We start from the raw sequence: 24917 nt of genomic DNA on the forward strand, positions 1-24917 counted from the left end.
CATGTTGTTGTTGTTTCTCGATTAGTATACTCACTTGAGAAGTTGGTTGGATGCATCTCGATTTGCCTTTGTGACAGCATGATGCTGTTAGCAAGTTCATATGAGTCTGCGGTACATGGCTGTGTAGCCACGCGATGCGGTTCCAGTCTATTCCCACAATTTGACCCTTGCTCACCATAGAGTCTACAGTAGCTCAGTGGTTAGAGCATCCAACTAGATCTCGGAGGGTCGTGGGTTCAAATCCCATCTGGGACTCGCATTTTTTCCGAGTATACATTTCTCCTAGAATTTACATTTAATATAATGGTTCAACAAAGAAAATGTCACCTCCTTCAGCCTTTCTCCAACTGAATTAATTTTCGGTATCAAAGTTGACACTTTAAGCAAGGAATCTAACATTATCAGAAAGTTAAACTTCACTTTTTTACATGCCAAATATTATTTGTACAATCAGAAATTAATGCCTGGTGAGTTATCGGTAAAAGAATTTATAGTTTATCTGAAGCCTAAGTATACTTTCGAAAATCTTTTGTAGAGTTGTAGTAGTGATGTTGATAGGAATGTAAAACATTGGTTGCAGAGCTAATAATTACACATGTTAACTTCGTTATTTCTCTTCTCCTTTCATCTTTTTTCTGCTGTTGCTGTACAACCCAATTATAGTGTTATCTTCTCCTTGTTTTTATCTCCCAATTAATATTCTTGCATGGCTGATGAATTTATAGTCAATCTCAAAGTAAACTCTTGACAATTTTTGAGTTATTTTTTTGGTAAAAAAAATACCTCTTAGTCGGTGCGTTGGGGTATGTTATGGATGGTTCAATGGATGAGTGAGTAAGTGAGTGAGAGATGTATGTATGTCACAGCAATCAGATTGGATCTAAAACAAACAACCAATCAAATTTCTTGATGTAAAGGTAAATGGTATGTGAAAAGATTTGACCTCGATACAGATCAGAACAGCCATATTTATTCTATAAAGGAGGAGGAAGTATTCATATATTGGGCTTACTTGGACATTTTTGTGGGTTAGGCTGAGGTTTTTTTTGGGCGGGTTTGATATCATATGCAACTGGATAATCAGTCAAAGAAACGGTGTTTCCCATATAACTACCAGCATGCGATGAAGGGTGAGCTTTTCCCATTAGATAAGTTTTTGAATTGAGTCTTTGAGCTGCTCTACTACTAAGTTTAAGATGTGAATGAAAAACAAGTTGATGTGGTTTCTATGACAGGATCAATTGTATTTTAGGGGGGGATGTGCAACTGGGAATGTGACGAGGTTGTGATCACATTCAAATCGTTTGAGTGTTGTATTGAAACTTAAATATTGCTGCAGAGTTCGTAATAAGTGTTCCAGCCGTGTCGTTCATTTCAGCATCCATTGATAAGTTTCAAGAATGTTAAAAGCGAAGAGACTACGATTAATTTCGTCAACAGAACAAAAAGACATTATTCTGTGACGATTTTACAATTATAATGGTTCTTGTTTACGACTGGAATGAGAAGATACGTTTTAATGAGACCCTGTTAGGGGTAAATTCCGACAAGCAACACAGCCTTGAAACGGTGACACAAAAGCTATGAATTAGTGACAAACGACAGACTACTCCAGCAAAATAGGGAAAGCGACACCTATGGCAAGATAGATCGACAGCGAATTTTGGAACTGAGAATGCAGTGATTGTTTTAAACATCTGAATTGGAGTGAAGACGCATTTCCAGAGTTTTAAATGTGTTTTCCTCTCTCACACGTGATGTCGACAGGTCATGAAACCCAGGCTTTCTAATATATGCTAAAATGTCCAATGTGGAATAAATCGAGTCCGTCATTGCTGAGTATTTTCTCTCACTCTCCGCTGAGTGAGCAGTGCCCTAAAACGCCTGAAAACATGCTTAAGGAAAAAGGAAAGAGATCTTTGACTGTCTGCTTCATATTTTTATTAGTGGGTCACCATGAGTAAAAGAATATGAAGCTGTATTATCAACAAATGGCATTATGGATGGAAAGGAGGGACAGGGGAAAGCTGCCAAGGTCTTCTTGTCTTTAGCAGAAGATAAGGGTTAAATCAAATTCAAAGGAAGATTATAGATAGGAGAGATTATCTAATTGAGGCCATTGAGATTTTGAGTTAAAGAACGGTTGTTAAACATAAACATGGTAAAAATAGTCATAGGTTCGATTGTACTTTAGGTCCAAATACTGACTGGAAAATGGCTGAAAATAGCAATTCCAAGCATCTAAATTTCAAAGTTTCTCAGGGGGAGGCATGCCCCCACATCCCCTAGGAGATTAGCAACTTCAGCACTTGAAAGCATGCCCAAGCCCTTAGAAAGCATGCCCCCAATATGCCCCCCGGCATGCCCCCAGCCCCTTAGAAAATTTTGATAAATTTAAGTAGCTAAGAAGTCTTTTCCTAAATGCTGAGTCGAAATGTGATGCTTTAAAAGTAACCATAAAGTAATCATTAAACCTACTGACCGGAGAAATGCTGGCTCTGCATAAGAATTCCTACTGCTGAAAAGTGTTCGAGGCAAGTGTAAAGTGTAAAAGGAGTAAACTATATACCAAGAGATACTTAATTATATATGTACTTGACTAAAACAGCAAGGAACCTTCAATGCGTGAGAAATAGTTTCAGTGTGAGAGCGCAAGATTGAATTCGTTTACGTGAGCCTCATGCTCAATGTGTGAGACTTGATAGCACTGTGTCGGCATGTACTAAAACCCGAAACAACGAAACGAAACAACCGAAATGAGTGAAATGAAACCACCAAAACGAAACCACTGAAACGAGCAAAACGACCGAAACGAGTCAAATAATAAGTAAATACATGAAAAAGTGAAAAAAAAACAGCCTTGATCTCTGGTATGTTACTATGGCAGCCTGATCTTGTACCCAGATCCACATGTGTGACATCATTACATCTCAAACCTGAAAGATGAATGAGCGCAAGGGTGTCGACCACGACCACAAAGACATCGAGAAAAAGGTGAGTACTTTTCACATTTTTAATGGGATTCTAGCTAGAACAAGAAATGTAATTTCAAAGAAAGGTTTCCTGGTCGTTTCGTGGATTCTTAGGCGGTGGCGAATCGACAACATCGAGCCCAGGATGTACGGAAACACAATCTCAAGAGTATCCGTGAAGCTGAGTGCCTAATAAGAAATTACTTTGAGAACTGCAGGAGTCACGAAGGCCTGACGTTAATATGATTAAAGCCTGTCAAGTCGCCCTTGTTTTTCTTTAGAGATATATATTAAAGAAAGTCCTGGTTTGCATGAAGAATGCACATTCTCAAAAAGACCATTCAATTCGCCACCATCTAAGCATCCACGATACGACCAGAAAACCTTTCTCTGAAATTAGATTTATTATTTTAACTAGAATACCTTTCAGAATGTGAAAATACCCACCTTTTTCTTGATGTCTTCCTGCTCAACAGGCTTGCGCTCATCCACCTTTCAGGCCTGGGGGGGGGGGGGGGGGCACTGTCATACATGGGCTATATAGGTATGTGCCGCGGTGAAGGGTATGATTTTCAAGCAGCTTACTCTAGGATGGGGTATATAAATCAGAGTGTTTGGGTCTAGAATAGGGTATCGTTTTTCGCGAAACTGACCAGTTGGTTAAAGATTTTATCTAGACTAAGGTTCCAGGGTCCTAGCGGCACATCCCTACCCAGAAATTCCCAAACTACCCCCCGGGCTTTCAGGTTTGTGATGTCACGATGTCACACATGTGGCTTAAGAGCAGCATCTGGGTACGAGATCCAGCTGCCATAGTAACATGCTAGAGATTGAGGCTTTTTTTAACTTTTTTATTTATTTACTTAATATTTTACTCGTTTCACTTGTTTCAGTCGTTTCGGTGGTTTCGTTTCACTCGTTTCGCTTGTTTCGTTTCGTGGTTTCAGGTTTTAGTACATGCCCACTGTGTTGGTTTTTTTTGATAAACAAAGGTATTACGATGTGTTATATGTGTAGCTTCGTTTTCATCGAACAAGGTCAAATTTCCTGACACAGCTCCTCTGAGACGAAATTCTGACAGGCGACATAGGAATCTTGCAAAATGCCGACATGGCTGGTAGCAAATTTCAGACAGGGGACATGGGTACCCCCCCCAACAGGGCCTCTTTAATGAAACTAAATCTTTTCTCTTCAATGTTATCAGGGTTTTTGCTTATTCACATTAATAGCCAACCAAATTGTAGTTGAAGAAAAAGGAAATTATTTTTGTTCAAGATAACTTATAGGAGGTATATGAAGTCTTGAGCGTTTTACTGTATTAAACACAAGGACTTTGGTAATTGAAAAATAAAGACTGATGTGTATGTTGCCGGTTTGTGATTTTTAGTCTGGTTTGGAGCAGTGTGATAGTTACATACATACATTGGGTTGCTTTAGAGTGCATAATGTTCAGTGTAATGGTGACTAGTTATGAAAGAAATGAGCCTTGCATTGCAAATGGAACGAGATATGTTTATTTTTAGTTACAAAGGTAACTTGATACTTTTGTTTTTCACAAGGAGTAAATTCAATTAGAGGTCACTAATCGTCGCTTGTAGTTCTGAGGACATGTTTAGAGGAGATGAGACTATTTAGATTTGAAACAGTTCTAACGTTTACAATAGTAAGTGCAGGTAACAATTGTTTTGTTCTCGTTGCATGCAAATATAACAAGATATTTTTACTCGGGCTTCCGTAGGAAAGCCTGAGTCATAAACTGCAAGCGTTTTGGTCGCCAAAAGGGGGGTCATGGTCCCAGGCCTTCCATGCGTAGACCATGGAAACTGGGGACAAGAAATGCGACATTGCTCACTCTTCGTGACAGAATGTGGTGTTTTGCAAAGAAAGTTTTGGCAATAATCCTGCCTTATACGTTCATCTCACATACAAAGATGTCAATCGTTTTCAGACAGGGTCGGTCCACGAATTATATTGCTTGAAAGCCAGCCAGGTAAGCAAAGTTCACGATCGAAACATTCTTGTGAGATAACAAGTGAGCCGATTGCGGTATGAGTTCAATCTATGAAAAAAATGGCAAAAAATAGGCAGTCAATGATGGTATGTGGCTACTGCTGTTATTATTTAGAACATTGCAGTAAAACAAATCATATTGCAATAGAACGAGCTAAATGCGAAAACGTTTTTGGAGTTGTAGCTCATTAAAAACATCCGAGTTGTTTCTTGCACTGTGCAAAATATGTTGATCTCCAAAGTTGTAAACATAAAACTTTCGGTAACTTGAATTAAATATCTTACCTCCAAGTTGGTTGGCTTTCTAATAGGGTGCAGGAAAAAAAAATAACGTGTAAATTTGGAGGCACATTGTGTGGGAGAATTAAACCTTTGATTGTGTGGGGAATTGGGCGGGATTATTGAGGAACTAATGTTCTTGCCAAGTCCAAAGGAAAATCTGCATTGACGATAGTTTAGCCAGTTATTTCACTAGTAGTTCAAATATGTTTAGCAGTCTTAGCAATCGCCAATTCTTTTAGAACTGTGTCTGACTGCAAAAGAAAATCATGTTGCGTGACATCAACTAGACGAGCATGAAACCAAAATAAATAGCAAAACAGAATGCCGCATCCCTGGGGGGGGGGGGGTACTCCCTCATATGGGCTATATAGGTATGTGCGGCCCTAAAGAGTATGGTTTTTCAGCTGTTTTGGTCATAAAAAGGGTATTGATTTTAGCTGCTTTTAGCCATTTTGGTCATAAATAGGCTGTGGATTTTGCACTCTAGCCTTGATATGGGTATGTTTTTAAGAAGAAGCCACTTTTTGATCACTACCGAAAAGAAAGTCAACAAAAACCCTTCACAAATTATGTTAACAGTAATTTAACATTGGTCTGAACCACGGAAGTAATTGTAACGCAGGTCTGAAACAGGCCTGGTTTTTATTAAAGGGTCAGGTCATAAATAGGGTAGGGAATATCGCAGATTTTGGTCATAAATAGGGTGAGGATTTTGGGAAGCAGGCCACACATCCCCGCCCAATTTTTCCGGGTGTACACCCCTCCCCAGGGCCGCATCTTCCCTTATAAATGAGGGTCCTTTTTAAGGATTGCTGGTTTTCAGTGTCACGCAATACAAAATAGATCAAAATCAAAATCAAAACCGGTCAATAGGTGAAGTCCAGAATCTGGGAAATGAAAGCAGGTATATATGCAAAGACTTTGGCCAAAATTCTGATCACAGCAATTTTTCTTATGCGAGATATGCAGAGAAATTTTTTACCCAAATTTATAGAGATTTGTATGGAGACGCTGTGCTGGTGCCCATCCAACATGGCGGTCGGAAAACAACAGAAACATCCGTCACTGAGTTTTGCGACAAAAACGTGAATTTATCCCTCAAGGAACTCTAAAACATTAAAATAATACTTTTTCTAAGACATGAACTGTTCAAATAGCCAAGTTCCTCGAAATAAGATGTTTTTAACCATCATGACAGCTCTCTAAGCTGTCACGTAACTGCCGTGTCACGCAAAAGCTTAAAAATTCAAGCGTAGCGTACCACAAAACCAAAAACCCATTCAGAGCGAAAATTTGTATGAATATTAGTTTTCAGATGCTCTTATACATCATTTAAGCAAAATCTCAGGAAGATCAATAGTTTTGTAGTTGGAATTTTAGTGACGTCATGTGAAAACCAGCTATACTCCTGCCTTGCGTCAATAAAAATAAGTAGCTTGAATATTTCTTCATAAACTGCATTAAGGGTCGCAAATTCTTGGAAGTTATCCGCAAAATACACAACTTGAAAGTTTATGCAAATTATGTGCAATGCAATTTGAGCCTAGTCACAGGACTGTTGTTTTCACGAAGGAGTTTATCATGATTTGTTTTGGCTCTCGCGAAAGGGATTATTCGCTCTCCAAAGGAGATCTGACTCTTGAAAAGGGTTTAAGATCACAACATGGCAAAGATGTTCAGCTACACAATTTACTCGGATCACCATGACCAGTAAACAAACTTTGTACAATTTCTACTAGCATGTAAAAAGTAATCGCCATAAGTTGTAAAAAGACCTCGAAAATTCTTTGCAAACAACTTCTCCATCAATGCATAGACAGCTGCGCTTCATTCTTGAACCAAAATGGTTTAAACTCACAACTTGCGATAGGATGAGGATACTCAATGAAGCAACTTGAATAGTAAATATGTAAGCGGAACTCTTGTGCTAAAATATGCTGTTTATTTAATTTGTTTTTATTGTGTCCAATACGCGTCTTCGTAAAGTTCGATTTGATACTGTGGTACAAAGCCCGAGTAAACGCTCTTAGAGCGTCTAGTTATTTTTTAGTTATAAAGGGTAATTTGATACTCTTGATTTTTACAAGGGAGTAAATTCAATTAGAGCTGATGAATCATCACCACTTGCTCCCACGAGATGTTTATTATCTTTAGTTACAAATGATAACTTAACACTTTTGTTTTTTATATGGAAGTAAATTCAATTAGAGCTGGCAAGTTATCGGCTATTGTTCCCAGGATATTAAACAAAAAAGAAGCTTTCATTCCTGGACGGTTTTTACATCTCTGCAGTAGCAGTTTAATGTTTTTATTTGATGGGCATTTTATGACATTCTTTTCAGTCCGATATTTTTAAAGGTAAAAAGTATGAAAACTGTTCAAATGTTCTTTTAAGACTGTGGCACCAAGTTGAAGTGCAATTTAACTAAACCAGATTTTCAAAGTGTCAGAGAGGTTTTTTTCTCTTTCTTTCTATTTTCGGTGAAGTAGTGTTGTTGCGTTGTGTTATGTAAAAAGGGTAAACTTACAACTTGTATAAAATGCGAAAAGTTCTATTAACTTGATTGTTTTTGAGTGAAAATTCCTTTTGGGGGTTGGAAGGGCTATGTGATCAGTGAGTGAGGAAGTTATGCATGTGTCACACCAGTCACAGTGTGGGTTGTATCAAAGAATGAATCAAATTGCCTGTTAGAAAATAAGATGGCATCTACATTAATCTGGAGACGTGTCAGGTTGTTGTAGTTTGTTCAGTCAAACATTTTATGGCTTACTATTTAGTTATCTTACCATTACTGATGTAACATCGTATGTACATCATAAACTCCCAGTTTCTTTCATGCTGTACATCGCAACCAAAAAAACTTGTCAAATTAATCAAATGATTACTGTAAACAGTTCCATGAATGCTCCTATCTCCAAGACTTTTAGTTCACAAAAAAAAACTCTTGCATGCCTTGCGTGCCTATGTTTTTAGTATAACTAGAAGCAATGAAAATAGGAGTGTAAAATAGGAATTAATTAGTTGTTACACATGTTAATTTAGCTATTTGTTTCATTTGTGCGTGGAAATAATGTAATTTCGTATAGTAAGTATGTAAGTGTGCATGGATTCTATATAAGTTATCAATTAAAGAAAACTTAACTTGAAAAATAGTGAAACCACATGCTGAACAATTACATACTCACAATTGATGATTTTTTGTGTTTCTGATCCAGGAAAAAAAATCCTCTTTTTCCTTTTTGGTTAATTATTGTTATCAGGAGCTCCACTTTAAGGCCTGGCTAAATCTATATATTAACACTCCCGCTAATAGAACAAGGAATATACATTGTGTTTAGCACTTTTGGACTCTCCCACTTTAGGACTCCAAAGAACACGCTGTATATGGCACTTTTTGGCTCTTGCACTTTGAGAACAATTAACATTCATTGTAATAAGTGAATAAAGAATAAAGTTAGTGGATTTTTGAGCTTGGTAATGAAATGTGAAAAGTGAACTTACGAACATGGCACGAGTATGGGACGAGGTGGGACAAAGAAAAAAATCTGAATCCCAGACAGGAATTGCACCCATGACCTTCCAAACACCGGGCAGGTACTCTATCAGCTGAGCTACGAGAACTCCTGGAAAGCAAGGTCATTTAGCTGAGTTCATGTGACAGGTGTCCTGCATACTGCTAGGATCAGCACTGATGTGAAAAGTGAGCGTTGGACAAAGAAAAAAATCTGAGTTCCTGACAGGAATTGAACCCATGACCTCCAGGACACCGGGCGTTGTTTGCGAGGTCATGGGTTCGATTCCTGTCAAGGACTCAGATTTTTTTCTTTGTCCCACACATGATCATGTTGATCAGTTCACTTTTCAAATATTCAATGTACTTTGCCCTTTGGGACATTCACGGTTTTAGAATGAGGAATATACATTGTCCTTAGCATGTTTGTCTCACAAGTATCATTAGTATTTTGCCAACTGTATAATCTGTGTACTATTGTTTTACGACCCATACGAGTCTTACGGGTCTTCAACTTGTATACACACCCTAAGTCTCGATAATAATATGCACTTCACCAACTGTACGACTCATAAACCACTGTTTCACCACCCATACCAACCGTATGGGTTGTAAGGTTAGAGTACCTGTCGTACTGATATGTAGGTCCACCATTGCTTTATGACCTGTTCGATCCATTAAGCATTGTTTCACGACCTGCACAGCTTGTACAAGTCGCATCTAATAATATGCATGTCACCATTGTTTTCTGACCTGTACGATCTGTAAAGCATTATTTCAAGGTCTGTATGGTGTACTAGTCATGTCAAGCCATTCATGGACTGTATCTGTTCGACAGTATTGAGACAGACAACAAATCTTCCATGAAGTGACCAGAGGTACATTCTGACCTTCCTTCAATTGTCAGAAAGTGTTCCATGATAATGTGGGCATTTTCATGAGCCTTAACCCTTTGACTGCCAATGGCCCATATACACCTCCTGAGTGGTCGTGCTCTTTGCACCGCTTATGACGTCATCAATTTAAATGTCACCAGGAATTCCTGACGAGCAGATAGTACAGCTAGAATAGATCTATCTGCACAACAGGCTGCTTTGGATATTGATTGCATTCTGATGTAGCAACTTGAATAAAAAGGTTATCAGTATTGGCTCAAAAATGATGGTAAAATGGCCCATTATACCTATAATTGATCAAGGTCCCATTTCCAGGCTTTGCCCATAGTTAAAACCCAACTTTTTACCGCAGCCTGAAAGAATATGAAACGCAAAATGTAGCGAGAGTAAAAGGGCCCAGAAAAAGTAAAGGAGAGAAGCAAGAAAAAAATTTGGAATGGGCAATGGCAAAAACAAAACAAATCCAAATTTTGGCTTATGCATGTACACCAAATTAAAATATTGTACATTTTTGTACCTAATCTTGGAGAAATCTATCTTTTTTGGTAAAAAATAGCTTTCTCAGCAAACCAAAGGCATATTTAGCATCATGGCAGCCAAAAACTGATTTAATGGTTAAAATGACATTTTTTGTGAAAATTTGGCAGTCAAAGGGTTTAAGTGCCCATAACATAAATTTCTTTTCTCATTTGAAAGCCCACATGAAAAAGGAAATTATCTGAATTTTCAATTTGACCTGAATATGGTCTCGTCATTTCGGCACACCACTCGTAGTTGTCTTCTCTCAGATGCAGAGCATGCAATATACATTAAGGAAAACGTGACTTTGCTTTCTGTTTTACTGGCACTTTGCAAAATAGTTGAACATGTAGTATTTATTTATTTCTTTTTGTATCTTATTCTTTTTATTTGTAGTTGTAGTTACAAGCGAAGAGTTACAATGATGTTAGTATTACAATTTCACATCAAAAAGAAAAAAATCACCTAAATGCAAAGGGTGGACACACACAAAAAAGAACAAAAAGAAGCAGAGGGGCCTATTATATAAATAGGTATCTACTGTATTTATTCGCCAATCAGCTGATCAATCTTTGCACCAAATTAAACCAGGAACTAGTGAAATCTCCACCAGATAGGGGGTTTGGCTTATAGCCAAATATTTCTGCCAAAAAATTTGCTAGCGTTACAAGAACCTCAATTGAATGTTTATATTCAGCTATAAGTCAAGCAATTACTAACAAACAAACTATTTGGCTTGCATAAATAATTGCTGTTGGTCACAAACTTTTATTTAAGTTATGGCTCCTTTGTTTTGTTTTGGTTACTTCACCAATGGAGTTTTCAGTCGTCTTGTTCTTGGCTGTGGGTCTCAAAACTCATCCTCATCCACTAGTTTGGGCATATCATCTGACAGGGTAGACCTCGTCATCTTCGGTGCCATCAAGAGCGTTCAAGATCCTGTCCATTTTAAACGATTCCCTCACCACCTCTGCTGGAAATTCTGTGCACGACTGCTTTATTTAACAGAGGACCAGGTTTCTTGACAGTGCTTTTAACCAAACAACTCCTTTGCCTTTAACCACAGAATTACATTCGCTAACTGCAGCAAAAAGAGAAGCAATTGTTTTGACTGACCAGCCAGAAACGGTCATTCCAACAACTTTGGTAAACACTGTAATGCGATCTGACAGAAATCAGCTGGATTTCACGTTGTAATTTTGATTCAAAACGAAGGACTTGACCTGATTTATTTGCTCAGAAAACCACTCCAGAAGTGTTTGATCCAATTCAGTACACTTCGGCATATAACAGCCCCTTGTCTTTCGTTTTGCTGATATTTTCAGCTTGCCATTGAAGAGGTTCACTTGATCTTTCGCTAGCAACAAACCATGGACTCACTGATCCCGTATTCTCTGGCAATCTCGGAGTTATTCTCAATGGGTCTTGGCTTATGGCCGAGATCGGCTTACAGGCGAACAAATAATTATGGTACATACACTATCACAAAAGACTAAATTAACTGAAGCAGGGTAAAAATTTCTTCAATCTGGTACCCTGCTTTAACCTTGGCTGTGAAGGGCCTCTAGAGACGGATGTATGATATTTAATTTACATTTACAAATTCAATATTTAGCTAACAAAAATAAGATTGTTTAGAATAATGAAAGTCTTCTACAACATTGCATACTCCAAAGATAACATTTTCCAGTGTTAAGGATGTTGAGGTTATCCTTTGTTCAATAATCCCGGGAAATAGCAACTGCCAGAAAGATTTTGTTACATCACAATGAAAGAGTATTGCTCAGGGGACTCAACTTCTGTTTGACAAAAATTGACGAAGTGGAGAACAAATCATTTTAAATCTAAATAATTTATCATTTGTAAAAACAATGTCATTTAATAATTTGTACCGAAATTCCCTAATTTTTGTATCATGTGTGACGGTACACAGAAGAGAGTACATTTTTTCCATTCCAGAGAAAGATCTGGATATTTTTGCATTTAAATTCACCGTAAAGTATTTTCATGGTGACTTTCAAAACACTTACCTTAGTGCTTTCTATGTTAATTTGAAACGTGTCGTTCAAGGGAGGACAAAATTATGCTGCTGACTTTATTTGATGATAAGCTTCCATTCGTTAGGAACAGAATTAACGATGCCCATTAATTTAAAAACGTGGACAGGAGATAGTCACACTTGCAATAATTTGTCACTTTTGAGAAACCTACCATTGTCAGATATTAAATCTCCTATTTTAACAATTCCATGGACAGCCAGATGTTTTGTACAATGCAACTTGTTCTCAATAAGGATAAACTTATTGTTCCATATTGTTTGTTTTACAACATTGTCATCAGAACCCACATGTGTTGTATTTATATCAGACTACACATTGAGACACTCTTTGTAGAAGTCCAGTAGTAAATAGGAAGTTTACAAGTATCAAAATTGTAGTACAAAATAGATTTCCCACCAATGTCACCCATGAACGTTTCGAGGACATTTTTCCAAGGGCTACTGTAATCTTCAATAAATCATTTCAATGCAATGACTTTCTGTGACAAAATCAAAGATCAGATATCAAGCATCTTTAGGCAACAATTTCTATGTCATTTATAAGAGCAGTGTGTTCCCATCTTTTATAAGACCTTTTGAGACTTAGATTAGGAAGGCCTTATACATAAATTTGGGGATAGCAAACATTTTAATGATTTCAATTCTGCCGAGTAGTGCAAGACCTACAGTACAGCCCAAAAATAATACATGCGCAAGAAGTGGTGAAAGAAGTTCTTGCATCGCAACAACACACGGGCCGCCACGGGAAGTAAAATTGTCGTGTTTTGGCGGTTTACCCGCAAGAACATTCGAAATGCAAGAAGTTGAAAGTCTAACCACAAGAAGCCACAAGAAGTTGAAAATCTAACAGCAAGAAGCCACAAGAAGTTGAAAATCTAACCGCAAGAACTTATGAATCTTACCGCAAGCCGCAAGAAGGCACAAGAAGTTGCTGCAGTGCCTGTTGGTGGTTGAAATGCTCAGCGCTTGCTTGCAATGTTATCCATAAGATAAGTCACTGCAGTGGGAAGAGATATATTTTGAACAGATGAGACTAGATCTGGATTTATGTTTGCTTATACTGTGAAAATAGTATCGAGCGTCCTTGCTTATTACGTACTTGCGTGTTCATGACGCCTACAGAAAAAAGCCTTCTGATCACTTGTACAGTCTGCTAGCAGATAATGTGACAATCACAAAACATCTTCAAATAATGAGGCCCGTGAAGAAACAGTTCATGTAGAAAAATCAAACTACAGTGTAGTTTGCCTGGGTTCCAATGCTTTTTGCTCCTGAATGCCAAATTCATTGTCTTTCACAAGTGTTGTTTTCGCCTTCTGGTGTGATCTGTGTTTCATTCAAACTCCACACTGAACCGCAAAAACTTCATGTGTAAACAAATGAGACGCTACGATGTTGTAAATTTCTTTAAGAACTTTTCAAGCAGTTATTATTACAGGCGAAAAGCTCTTGCAGAAAATATATTTTGTGTTTCTAAACAAATGGTAATCAAGGAGACTTGAAAGGCAAACTTCGTAAATTCTACCCTGTTCGCAATGTGGTAAAACATTACCGGTATAACTATGGTTGTGATAAGCACATAAATGATTTTCTGAACACCAAAATCTCATGAGTTTGCCTTGTGCATTCCTCTTATTTCGAAGAGAACCCTATTGAATGAAATCTTTTAAGACAGCATGTACCGAGTTTGAATACTTTTCTTAGTAATTAAGATAACAATCATATTGTTGGGACACCTTTTGAATTTGCATAAGGTTTCAAACATTACTGATGTGTGAGAAAGTCGCGCTTCTGTCATGCATGCATGACAGAAGTAGTCCTGTGCTTGTTTTTGCCGACTGAGAAACTTGCTTGTTTTAAAATGTGGGTTACTCTTAGAATCTACTTTCCAGTAAATATGTTGTTTTTTTAACCTTTGCCACAGGAGCCACTCCAGATAGAAAAAGCCATTTCTGATAAGCTCATTTTGCACCACTACCACACAGCAGGTCTGGGACTCCGGAACACATTGTAATAATAATTGTAAACAGTAAAATTTCCTCCATGTTGCCAAAAAACAAAACAAAGCGAACTCAGTATCTAATTCAGAACCAACCAATAAACATTTACTAGCTGTTACTTAACTGATAAAAATAATTATAAACCAACAAAAACCTCTTGTCTGAGAGTGGTGCAGTCTTTCTTCGAATTCTTTAGCAGTTTGATCTCGCTGTTCAGGAATGCCAATCCTCTTCGATAGACTTCATTGCATTTCTTGTTGTCACCTCCACAGTTTCCACTTTCTAGTTAAAGTGCACCTAACACCAAATTTTTTTTTGCTGAAACGAATCCACTTGTTATTCACAGCATTTGGGCAAAGAAATTTTTGAATTTGGTTGAATTCTCGATTTTCTATGCCCTTTCAAAGTCACGTTTGAAGTGTTGCATTACCGCATTTTAGGGCGTCTGGGGTGGTAGTTGCTGATGATGTCTACCCAGGAACCAAACACAATGGTCCTCAGTCAGCTCTCTGTATTTGCTTGAGAGAATGGAAAACAAAACTAATTGTTCCGATATATTTTGGGAATAAAACGTCCAAGTTTTGTTTCAGAATCATTTCTTTTTCGTCACTGGAGTCAGAGTTAAGTTTCAATTCCGAAAACTCTGAAAGAAAAGTTTGACAACTGTGAACTCCCTGCTTAGAGCTTTGAGAGCAATTTGCAACATTTCAAACGACGACGGGGAAGACTTCTTTGCAGACCAACTGCTTGTATATTAGGAATGGACAGCTAGATATGGCGTTAAAAAAGAAAAAAGAAAATGTCGCTCATGTCATCGAAGCAAGGCTCTGTCTGCAAGAAATCTACGAACACTTGCTGGTGTCTTCTCCACCTTCAGGGTGCAGGAGAAGCAGTGGAGCAAGTGGAGGAGCAGGCAAACGAAAAGCAGGAAAGAAAACTACAGGACTGCTTTGGATGGTAATTTCGTCACCTGAACACAAAATTCCCACGCGTGCTTATACCCCGTTTACATTTGTCCTTAGCAAGAATGTATTTTGCCAAGGTGTGGCTGTACTATTAAATCCAGTTTGTGTTTTACTATCTGGAATGCATTATGTTTATAAGAGCAACGTAAGTGTTGCAGTTTTCGAGACTTGATGACCTCCAAAACACTGGCTTCAATCGATTGAAAATTGTAGAATTGTCTGGACCTGTATTTTTGAAGATGTGGGAAGTGAGGCAGAAGTAAACATTTCATACAGTTACCGATTCCACATTGTCACACGTTTTAAGTTGTAACTTCAAATAACCAATGTAAAATGTTCTCAACGTTTGCAGTGAAATTCATCCAATAAGTGAAAAGGATGTGTTCCCTAAGCGGTCCGAAGATAATGTTTCGAGCTCAAATTTTCGACACTATTGCACAGAATGTTTCTCACACTGCTGATTTCCAAACCTCCGAAAAACTCTGTGATCATGTAATTCTAAAGGATTAATCTTCAACTTTTATCTAAATCGAAAGAGAAATAAGTGTTGGTTGGTGGCGTACAGTTGCGACCTATTTACATATCAGAATATCAGTCGTAACACTTCTTGATTGATCACACAACTTTGCCGCCTATGTTATAAATACTGCGAGATTGGAAGATATAGGTTGTTGGTAGTATTTCTATAAATTGCTGGTTGGCTTTAAACAGAAATTTCGAAAATAGCATTTGAAAGTCTGCAGAACAATTCCAGTGAGAGTTCTTCAATGGTTCTCTCAGACTCAGTTCTCTTGTTTCGGTTCAACAAAATCAACCATTGTTCATGTCTTTATTGCACCACTGACTGATCATTACCAGTACATTGTACAGTATATCTTTCTTTAAATCTGGGATATTGCTGAAACAGCCGATAGCACTTCTGGAAGGCATTTCTGCGAACTTTTCGAATGTGTACTGCACCATCCTGAAGGAAATGAGAGGACATGAGATATTCAACCTTCCTGGGTAGACATCACAATAGCCGCTGGACTCATTCTCCTCAAACTTGGACAACAAAATGGCAGTGGAGGATTTAATGGAATTCAAAAATTTTTTGGTAGAGGTGATTCAAATAACCAGTAGATTCGTTTTAGTGAATTTTGGGTTAGGTGCACTTTAATCCGTTCCTTTTAGTGTCCACATTTTTGACATAGCTTTCAAGGCTGTCAAGTTTTGTTTCCATCGCCTCCAGTTTTTTAAGGACAATGTCAAGTTTAGGCAACACGTCTTTCACCATTTCTAGTACAGAACGCACTTCATTGACTCCATGAACCCCTTTCTGACAGGTCAAATTTCGATCTTTTGTCTTCCAAATGGTTGGTTATTTTTCTTTGCTAGAGGTAGAGCTACTCTTTCTGCTTTTTCCTTTAAGTTTTTGAAATATATCTGCCATTAAAAACTTCACAAACTCCCATAAATTCACATTAAGCTGGGGCTTATAAAAGCATGTCTCTTCTAGCTCCAGTCTCCCAGTCTCCATGCAGTATTTACTTTAATTATAGTTTAGATAGCCCTCAGAGCAATTAGCATGTATATGCTACTCTGTAAATCCAAACTTAAATGAAGTGTATGTATCTAATATAGTTAATAAGGTTAGTTTGAGGAATACCAAACAAGAACTTGCCATCTTTATCTCTTATTATGAAATAAACACAGGAGCCATGGCAATGGGTTTCTAGATCTCTGTCATACAGAGAGCCCTTGCTCATGTAACCTAAAAAACCGGTTCTCTGATATAAGAAACACACATCAGATACATGCAGTGCTTGTAGAAATTGTCACTGATCTTTCAGAAGAAAAAAATGTAGAAAAATAACTAGTTACACATAAGTTCACCTTACCTGCAATGTGACAATAGGTGTAGGTGTTCCATACATGTATGCCTTATTTGTGTTGCTGCTCTTGATGTGCACTGGAGCAATGGTAACGGAAGCTTTAGTGGAAGGTGTTAAGCTTACATCTGAATCAATACCAGTGTTTTCAATGTTGGGATCTCCAAAAATCTTTCCTGATAATGATGTCAAATGGGAAGTATATAGGAAGGGTCAAGGAACAATAGACTGCAACACAATAATTAAACTTGGCAGGCTTTTGAGGCAAGTTTTGCTTATGGTGGTGTATAGTGGTCACATCAGAAGCAATTCCACTCCTTTGATTATCAAAGTGGCTATCACCTGCTGAACTCAAATCAAAGTGCTCTGTGAGCAAACTCGTAACTTGAACAAATATATTAATATATTTTTTGGATTATGTTTAATATTATCTGGTTTAGGGAATAATGCAGTTGATTTCCATATTTAGAGTATGAGCAATAGTTCAGTGTTCGCTAATAAGGTACCACAGAAACAAAGTAACATTTGGATAAGAAGGCATTACAATTAAAATGATCATGCTATTACATTTGAAAAGGGTGGACGATGTCATGTGTTTAAACATTTATCAATTTTGTTTCTGGTTCACCAAGAAATAGTTGGTAGTAAATGTGGGTGAAAGGTGAACTTTGGAAATATCGAAAAATCAAGGCAATACCGTCTTAATGAAAACATTAATCATTCTCTCATCAAATGAGATATACAGAAATAAGTTTTCTTGCAAAATAGCATTATCAGGTTCTGCTTTTAAGGACATGCAAGGACACAATGATGTTTCATTTCAAGTTGATACAAGGCGATGAGGAAACAAGGGTTATTTTCCTTTGTCAAGGGAAACAAGAGAAAATTAAGCAAAAAGAGAGGAACACACTTCCAGCTCATGTGACCAATGTAGGTATGCTGATGGTGAAGAATATAGAAGGAAAACGTTGTCTAGAGTATCCAGGGAATATCTAGTTCCATTGCAGCCTTAAGAGCAGTTCTCCAGGAAAGTGAAGCAAAGTTGGAAATGAAAATTTTTAACCCCCTTCATTTTTTGTGCGGAGGTAGGGAACCTGGGGGATGAACAAAAACAGCCATATTTGGATCAGCAGGTGTGTCATTGCCATGGTAACCGCACTTGATCACATCGGCCTGAGGTCTATGTTTTGTCCAAAAAATTTACTCTCAAGAAGTAAAAATAAACGAGTCTGGTTCTCGGGTGCATGAGAACCAATTCAAATGAAATTCATACAGATGGTACTGCCACTCTCCCAGTTTATAAAATTTGCCATTAAAGTATTTTGGGTTTTATAATAAAGACGACAATGCTCGTCCTACTATGTTGCCTGTCAGCCATTTTGACAAGCAGGAAAAACAAGCACAACCATATTCGTAATTTCTCCGAAAGTACTCTTTCCCAAAAAACCAAATTAGCAGCAAAGCTTACATAGATATTGAAGTTTCTAAATATCATAAAATCTATTTGGGGAAAACTATATTCTGGCCATGGGTGTCGAAGGCGTCTGAGGCAAGTCGCAAAAAATTGAAAAATTGGAAATTTTGAGGGCTCTAGTATTTGGCTCAATCAGGCTTTAAATAGAGAGTATCAGCTTCAGAAGTATTTTCTATCATCGTATCTGTTATCTACATTTGATTGATTAGGTTTTTGGCCAACAAATTTGATGAAATATAAATTGAAACAAAGTCTACCTTGTAACTCTTGGGAATTTCTTCAGGATGCTTTTGTCATATAGTATGGGTCTCTCCTCAATTTTCTCGCTCCATTTTCTTGACCGAATCTTGCACACACTCAAGCGCAAAGGTCAAATCTAACTGGCTAGCCTCACGGAACATGTACTTTTAGACCAGATGATGATGCAAAAACCCGAAAATAGAACAGTCGAACAGGTCAAACACAGTCGTGTGTCGACTATCGAAATAATTCATCAATACAATCTATCCAGGAAGTTAAATAGATGCATCAAGATCACAGCTAAGCAAATGCATGTCTGCGACGATTCTGAATTAAGTCTTTGGCTAAATTGAGCCGTACATTCCGTGGTACATGGTCGAGAAGCGAAGAAATAGCTCGAAATCGTTGTTTACGACCAAATGTATGTAGACCGGAAATGCAAGGAGCAAAACTGCTGACTGGATGTACTTTTAAGATGCGATATACACACGTTTTGTTTTTTTGTGTTTGTAGCTTCAGATAAAGCGACATTATTGCAATGGCATTGTCTCTTCTTACGATATTTTTGGTTGAATACATCATTGATAGAGGAATGAAAGGACAACTTTTGATCCGCTTTTATGACTGTTTTAATACAGTGGTGAATAAAGAGGACAGAAGAAAAGCGCTTCACTGATGGTTTTATGCAACCTGATTACCTCCATTGGCTTTACTGCACTGGATCAAGTTTGTATAAGAGAGGATACCATTTTTCATCCCTTGATTTAGCTACAGTAAATCCAGGAGTACTGACAGGTGTTAAAATATGTACAGGTTTTCATTAACAACAACTGATGTGCAGGCTTGAATGAGAACAAGGAAGTTAGTTTTTCCGAGAACTCTTGGACGTTCGAATTCTGTCTGTCTATACAGGTATGCAAAAAAGAGAAATTCATGCTGTGCATGCCAAAAATGCAGATTGCACTCGCACCCATTCAACAAAAATAAAATTCAACATGGGGCCCTGGTGCATATGAATACGAGTCAGACTTTGCACCTAAACATTTCAACCTTGTTCCTAGTTTCCCAGGGTATGAGATTGCTCAACGTTTAATTTTTCTTTGATGCTTTTATTCGGTTCTTCGGTTTTCGTTTTTTTTTTGTTTTGTTTTGGCTTTCTTCACGATTGCCATTGTAAAACAACCCCATTACAAGAGGATATCATTAAACTTGTATCCGATGTTACATCTCATTACATTGTGTTACATCCGGTCAGCTGTCGTGCTTCTCAGACTTTTGGCCTACACATTCAGTTTATTCACCATTCTTGGCAAAATCTGACTCGATTTTAGCCAAAGACATTACTTTGGATTGTTCAAAGGCATGCATTTGCTTTGTACATTGATCTCAACACATTTACTTTACTTCCTGGCTGGATAATATTGATGAATTTAGGTGCTTGACAGCAGAAATCGCAAGTATTGCAACCATGTTTTGACCTTTCAACTATTCTTTGTCAAGTGTATGTGGGCTTCTTGTATCATCATCTCTGGTCTGAAACATGGCAAACTGGATATTTGATGGGAGTAACTGTTAGATTAGAGTCAGCGCTAGATTTGGTCAAGAAAATGGAGCGAGTGAAGAAGAGACATTGGAGAGAACCATGCAACGAAAGCATCCTGAAGAAATTTCCAAAACTTCAAGGTAGGGTTTGTATCAATTTATATTTTGTCAAATTTGTTGGCCGAAACCCTGTTAACTAAATGTAGGTAACAGACAAGATGATAAAAAATACTTTTGAAGCTGATTTTCTCTCTCCAAAGCCTGTTTGCGCCAAATGGTAGAGCCCTCAAAATTACCAATTTTGCAATTTGCCCCAGGTGTCTTCAGCACCCATGGCCAGAATATAGTTTTCCCCAAATTTATTTTATGATATTTAGAAACGTCAATATCTGTGTAATCTCTGCAGCTAATTTGGTTTATGTGGAAAGAGTACTTTCAGAGAAATTACTAATATGGTTGTTCTTGTTTTTCCTGCTTGTCAAAATGGCTGACAGGGAACATAGTAAGATGAGCATTTTCTTCTTGTTTAAAAAACCCAAAATACTTTAATGGCGAATTTTATAAACTGGGAGAGTGGCTGTACCATCTGTACGAATTTCATTTGAATTGGTTCTCATGCATCCGAGAACCAGACTCGTTTACTTTTACTTTTTGAGTGGAACTTTTGCTCAAAACATGGTCCTGAGACTGACGCCATCTAGTGCCGTTACCATGGCAACGATACATCTGCCGATCCAAATATGGTTGTTTTTGTTTATCCCCCAAGGTAACCTACCTCCACACAAAAATTGAAGGGGGGTCAAAATTTTTCATTTCCAACTTTGCTTCACTTTCCTGGAGAATTGCTCTTAAGTTTCATTGGCTCTAAAAACAATGAAAATGATTGGAGGAAAAACTAACCTGCAAGAGCATCCGGTTTTTTTTGGCTCTTGGTTTTTTTTGCACATGAAACAAGAGCAGAAAAAACAGGCGCCCTTGCACGCTAAAGAAAAACAAACGACTCGATCGAGCCAAGTGTTTCTGAGCTAGGCACAATTCAACCGGACGTTCAATATTTTTGGACTTCAAATTGGATCTCTCCAGGGTCACTCATTTCCTGACCACTAGCATTCCAGTGGAAACCACCAACCAGTCTGTCTGCAAGAACAATTTGTGATATCAACAGAGATTTTGATCTTATCTGATACTCAGTGCGTGTTTACCGACCAGTGTGTAATTTTAGATATTTTGACCTTCAGGTTTGATTTGTAATACTTGTTAAACAACCATAGTGAGGCCTTGTCCATACTACACCAGAAAATTTGAAAGTACAGCTTTATTTCTAAGGTTAGGTTTTCCATCCACAATAATTTGCCAAGAAAACGGGCACTCTTCAAACGAAAACACTGTTCAAACCCGAGGAATTTGAAAACGCAGGCTTTGTGTTTTAATGTGGACTCAAAACATTTTCAAAATGGAGCTTTTCCAAAACAAGGATGTCATTTCCTCAAACACAAATCCAAAATGACAGGTGATTGTTGCGTTTTCAAATTTCTCCAACAAAGTGTGGACGGAAAACATTCGATGTGTTTTCAGAGTGATTAACACCCTTTCCAAATTTCTCCAGCGTAGTGTGGACGGGGCATGAGTGTTTGCAGTTCCAGGGTAGCCATTCAAAGTTAATGCTTACACAGACCAAAACATCCTGTACGAACGCCTCCAGATAGACTTGCCACAAGTAGACTTCTAATTCTATAAAATGAAGCCAACTTGTACCACTTGTTTGGATGCAAATTTAAAATTTGTGACCTTACACAGGAAAACGTGCATTAGCCCCTATCCATTAAACGGGCTAAAATAAACGGATGATAAACAGATAATAAACGGATAGTAAATGCCTTTAAAAGCATTAAAACATTTCCTACATGTACAAACGTTTTAATGGTTACTGAATCTTGGAAAACAGCTTGGCAAAGCGTTTGAACGGTTAGCGAAAATTTTTGAACAAATGACTGGAGGCATTAAAACGGATGGCAAAAATTTTCAAATGGATAACTTCAAGCATTAAAATGGCTAGCAAAAATTTTCGAACAGATGGTGTTTAACCCATTGACTCCTGTGCCACCCGTACCCGCCCGTGATGAGCCTTGGCCTTTGTTCGACTTCTGACGTCATCAGGTTTGACCAAAATTGGCATCACCTATACTCAACTTCTGCAGGAGGAAAAGATCTTTCCAATGATACCCAGATCAGACTGATTGGCTCAAATGGAACCTGAAATATGTACGAAAATGCTCAGAAATTTGAGTGAAAAACTCGGAGCAAAATTCAGTGCGACTACATGTGGCTACTCCAGGGTTAAAATTGCCCATCTCGATGATGCTTTGTCAGACTTTTTTGAACTGTAAGCACACCCAGTATAAGGTCAATCACTGCAGCAAAAAGATAAGAGAAGAAGAAAATGGAAAGGCGAATAAAACATTAAAAAAATGAAAAGCCTAAAGATGTAGGTCTGATTTCTGTGCATGTCCAAGCAAGCAAGCATGTCGTAAAACGCGATGCTACTGGAAAAAAAGCATGCTGTCATGTTGCAAATGCCTTTTTGACTAGATTGGAGCTAATTTGGCCCATATCCAGCGTGAAAATCTCCAAAATGTCCAAGAAATGCATTTTTGGCAGAAAGTTCTGGGAGTCAATGGGTTAAACAGTTAGCTCATGTGTTTAAACAGTTAGCTCATGTGTTCAAACAGATGACCTCAAGGATTTGAACGGTTACCCAAACTTTTAATTTAAACGCCCAACTTTTCGATCAAAGGGTCACTGACTTAGCACGCGATTAGCAAAATAGTCAAAATTATTTTGAACCATAAGCACTTAAAAGCAATAATCTGAACAATTCTAATTAGTACATCTGTAAACTGGATATAGATAATATAATTCAAAGCAAGCAAATAACTACTTACGGTTGGAAATTTTCTCTATGACGAATTGTCGAGAAAACAAAACACAATTCTGTCCATGTTTGTTTAATCAAAGTCATTGTATGCAATGCCAATCCAGAAATATTTCCAACCAAATTCCATCGATGTAAACAAAGTAATCTCCAGTAACAAATTATTTTAAGGAAACAAGATTTACTATAAATAAAAATACTACACAAATGGTAGATGAGCGAGTTTGTTCAAGAGCAGAAACACATTAATTTAGTGCCACAATACCACGAATTGTTACGTGCAATTCAAACGTGACGCAAGAGAAAAATATTTCCTGGATGGGGTCGGGGAAGTTTTCTCCTAGCCTAAAATGTCAGTACTCAGATGGCCCTTGGACGAGGATTGATGATTAACGATTTCAAGCTAGAAATATACTGTCCACGACCTCAGTACGATTTAACACAAAATAGAATGCAGGGGACGGATAAACGGAAAGGTATGTTTGTGACAATGTGGGAGGCGTGGTGGCCTCATGGTTAGTGCACTCGTTTCTGGATCGAGCGGTCCGGGTTCGAGCCTTGGCCGGGGACATTGTGTTGTGTTCTTGCGCAAGACACTTTACTCTCAGTGCCTCTCTCCACCCAGGTGTATAAATGGGTACCGGCGAACTTAATGCTGGGGGTAACCCTGCGATGGACTAGCATCCCATCCAGGGGGGAGTAGAAATACTCCTAGTCGCTTCATGCTACAGAAACCAGGATAAGCTTCGGCCTGATGGGCCACTTGGATCGCATGCAGACTTAACCTTTTACCTTTATGTTTGTTACAATACAATTCTAACACTCTAAACAAAGTGCCATGTCGCATACCGTAGTTTTACGAGAATTCATGTGACCCAAACACAGCTGTTCTTGTTCTCATTCAACCACCACTGTTTTTCATTTCGATGTTTTTACTTTGATAAGAGAAGGAAATAAAAATATGTACTGGGCAAGCTAACTTTAAAAACTCAACCTGTAACAAAACATAAGACATATTAAAGTTCTAAATCGAATGTTCGTGAATGAGATGCCAACTTGATTTATTTACAAGCATACCACTGCTTTCTGTTTGTTTCAACAAATTGTTTTACCATTCCGTTCTGTCTGTCTTCGAATCTCTGTAGCTTCTGGTTAACATTGTCTTTGGTTGTTTTAACAGTAAGCTTAAAATGTTTGCTGAAACGTTTTTATAATGGTTCCAAGACTTTCTAAACGGATACGGGATAGGCTTCCCATTAAAACGAATTCAAAGATTTCTTTATGGACTGCTTTTGCCGTTTAAACGGATGCTTGGATTTTTTAAGATTGCTTTTGCTGTTTTAATGGATGCTTAGATGTTCTTAACGGATACCTCTTTCCGTTTTAACAGATCCAGAAAATTCATGAACGGTTGTGAAAGCCGTTCAAACAGTTTCATCGTAACGTTAAACACTTCGCCTAATGCTTGAAACGGTTTCATGAAAGCTCTAAACGGATTGCAAACAGATAACAAACGGATGATAAATGCTTTTATCCGTTCAACGGATAAGGCGTAGTGTACATTTCCTGTGTAGGTCGCATTTGTTTAAGTTTTGGCGCGCAAACATGGGTGTGACGTAATGATTCACTCAAGGTGTATTAAA

General features: G+C 37.9%; 1 protein-coding gene and 1 non-coding gene across 2 annotated transcripts in view; one reads left to right on the forward strand and one right to left on the reverse strand.

Moving 5' to 3' along the window:
* Positions 1–24917, reverse strand: part of LOC110065443 (uncharacterized) — a 425702-nt gene that overhangs the window by 232117 nt on the left and 168668 nt on the right. The window contains exon 15 of the mRNA XM_089279275.1: positions 17096–17289. Within this exon, the coding sequence (XP_089135401.1) occupies positions 17096–17289 (194 nt within the window). The remainder of the gene's footprint in view (positions 1–17095; positions 17290–24917) is intronic.
* On the forward strand, positions 182–255 carry Trnas-aga (transfer RNA serine (anticodon AGA)). Its single transcript has one exon. It is a non-coding gene; the product is annotated as a tRNA-Ser (tRNA).

Source organism: Orbicella faveolata, unplaced genomic scaffold, assembly GCF_042242905.1.
Source record: "Orbicella faveolata isolate gen_17 unplaced genomic scaffold, um_ofav_v1 contig_47, whole genome shotgun sequence".
NCBI classification, from domain to species: domain Eukaryota; kingdom Metazoa; phylum Cnidaria; class Anthozoa; order Scleractinia; family Merulinidae; genus Orbicella; species Orbicella faveolata.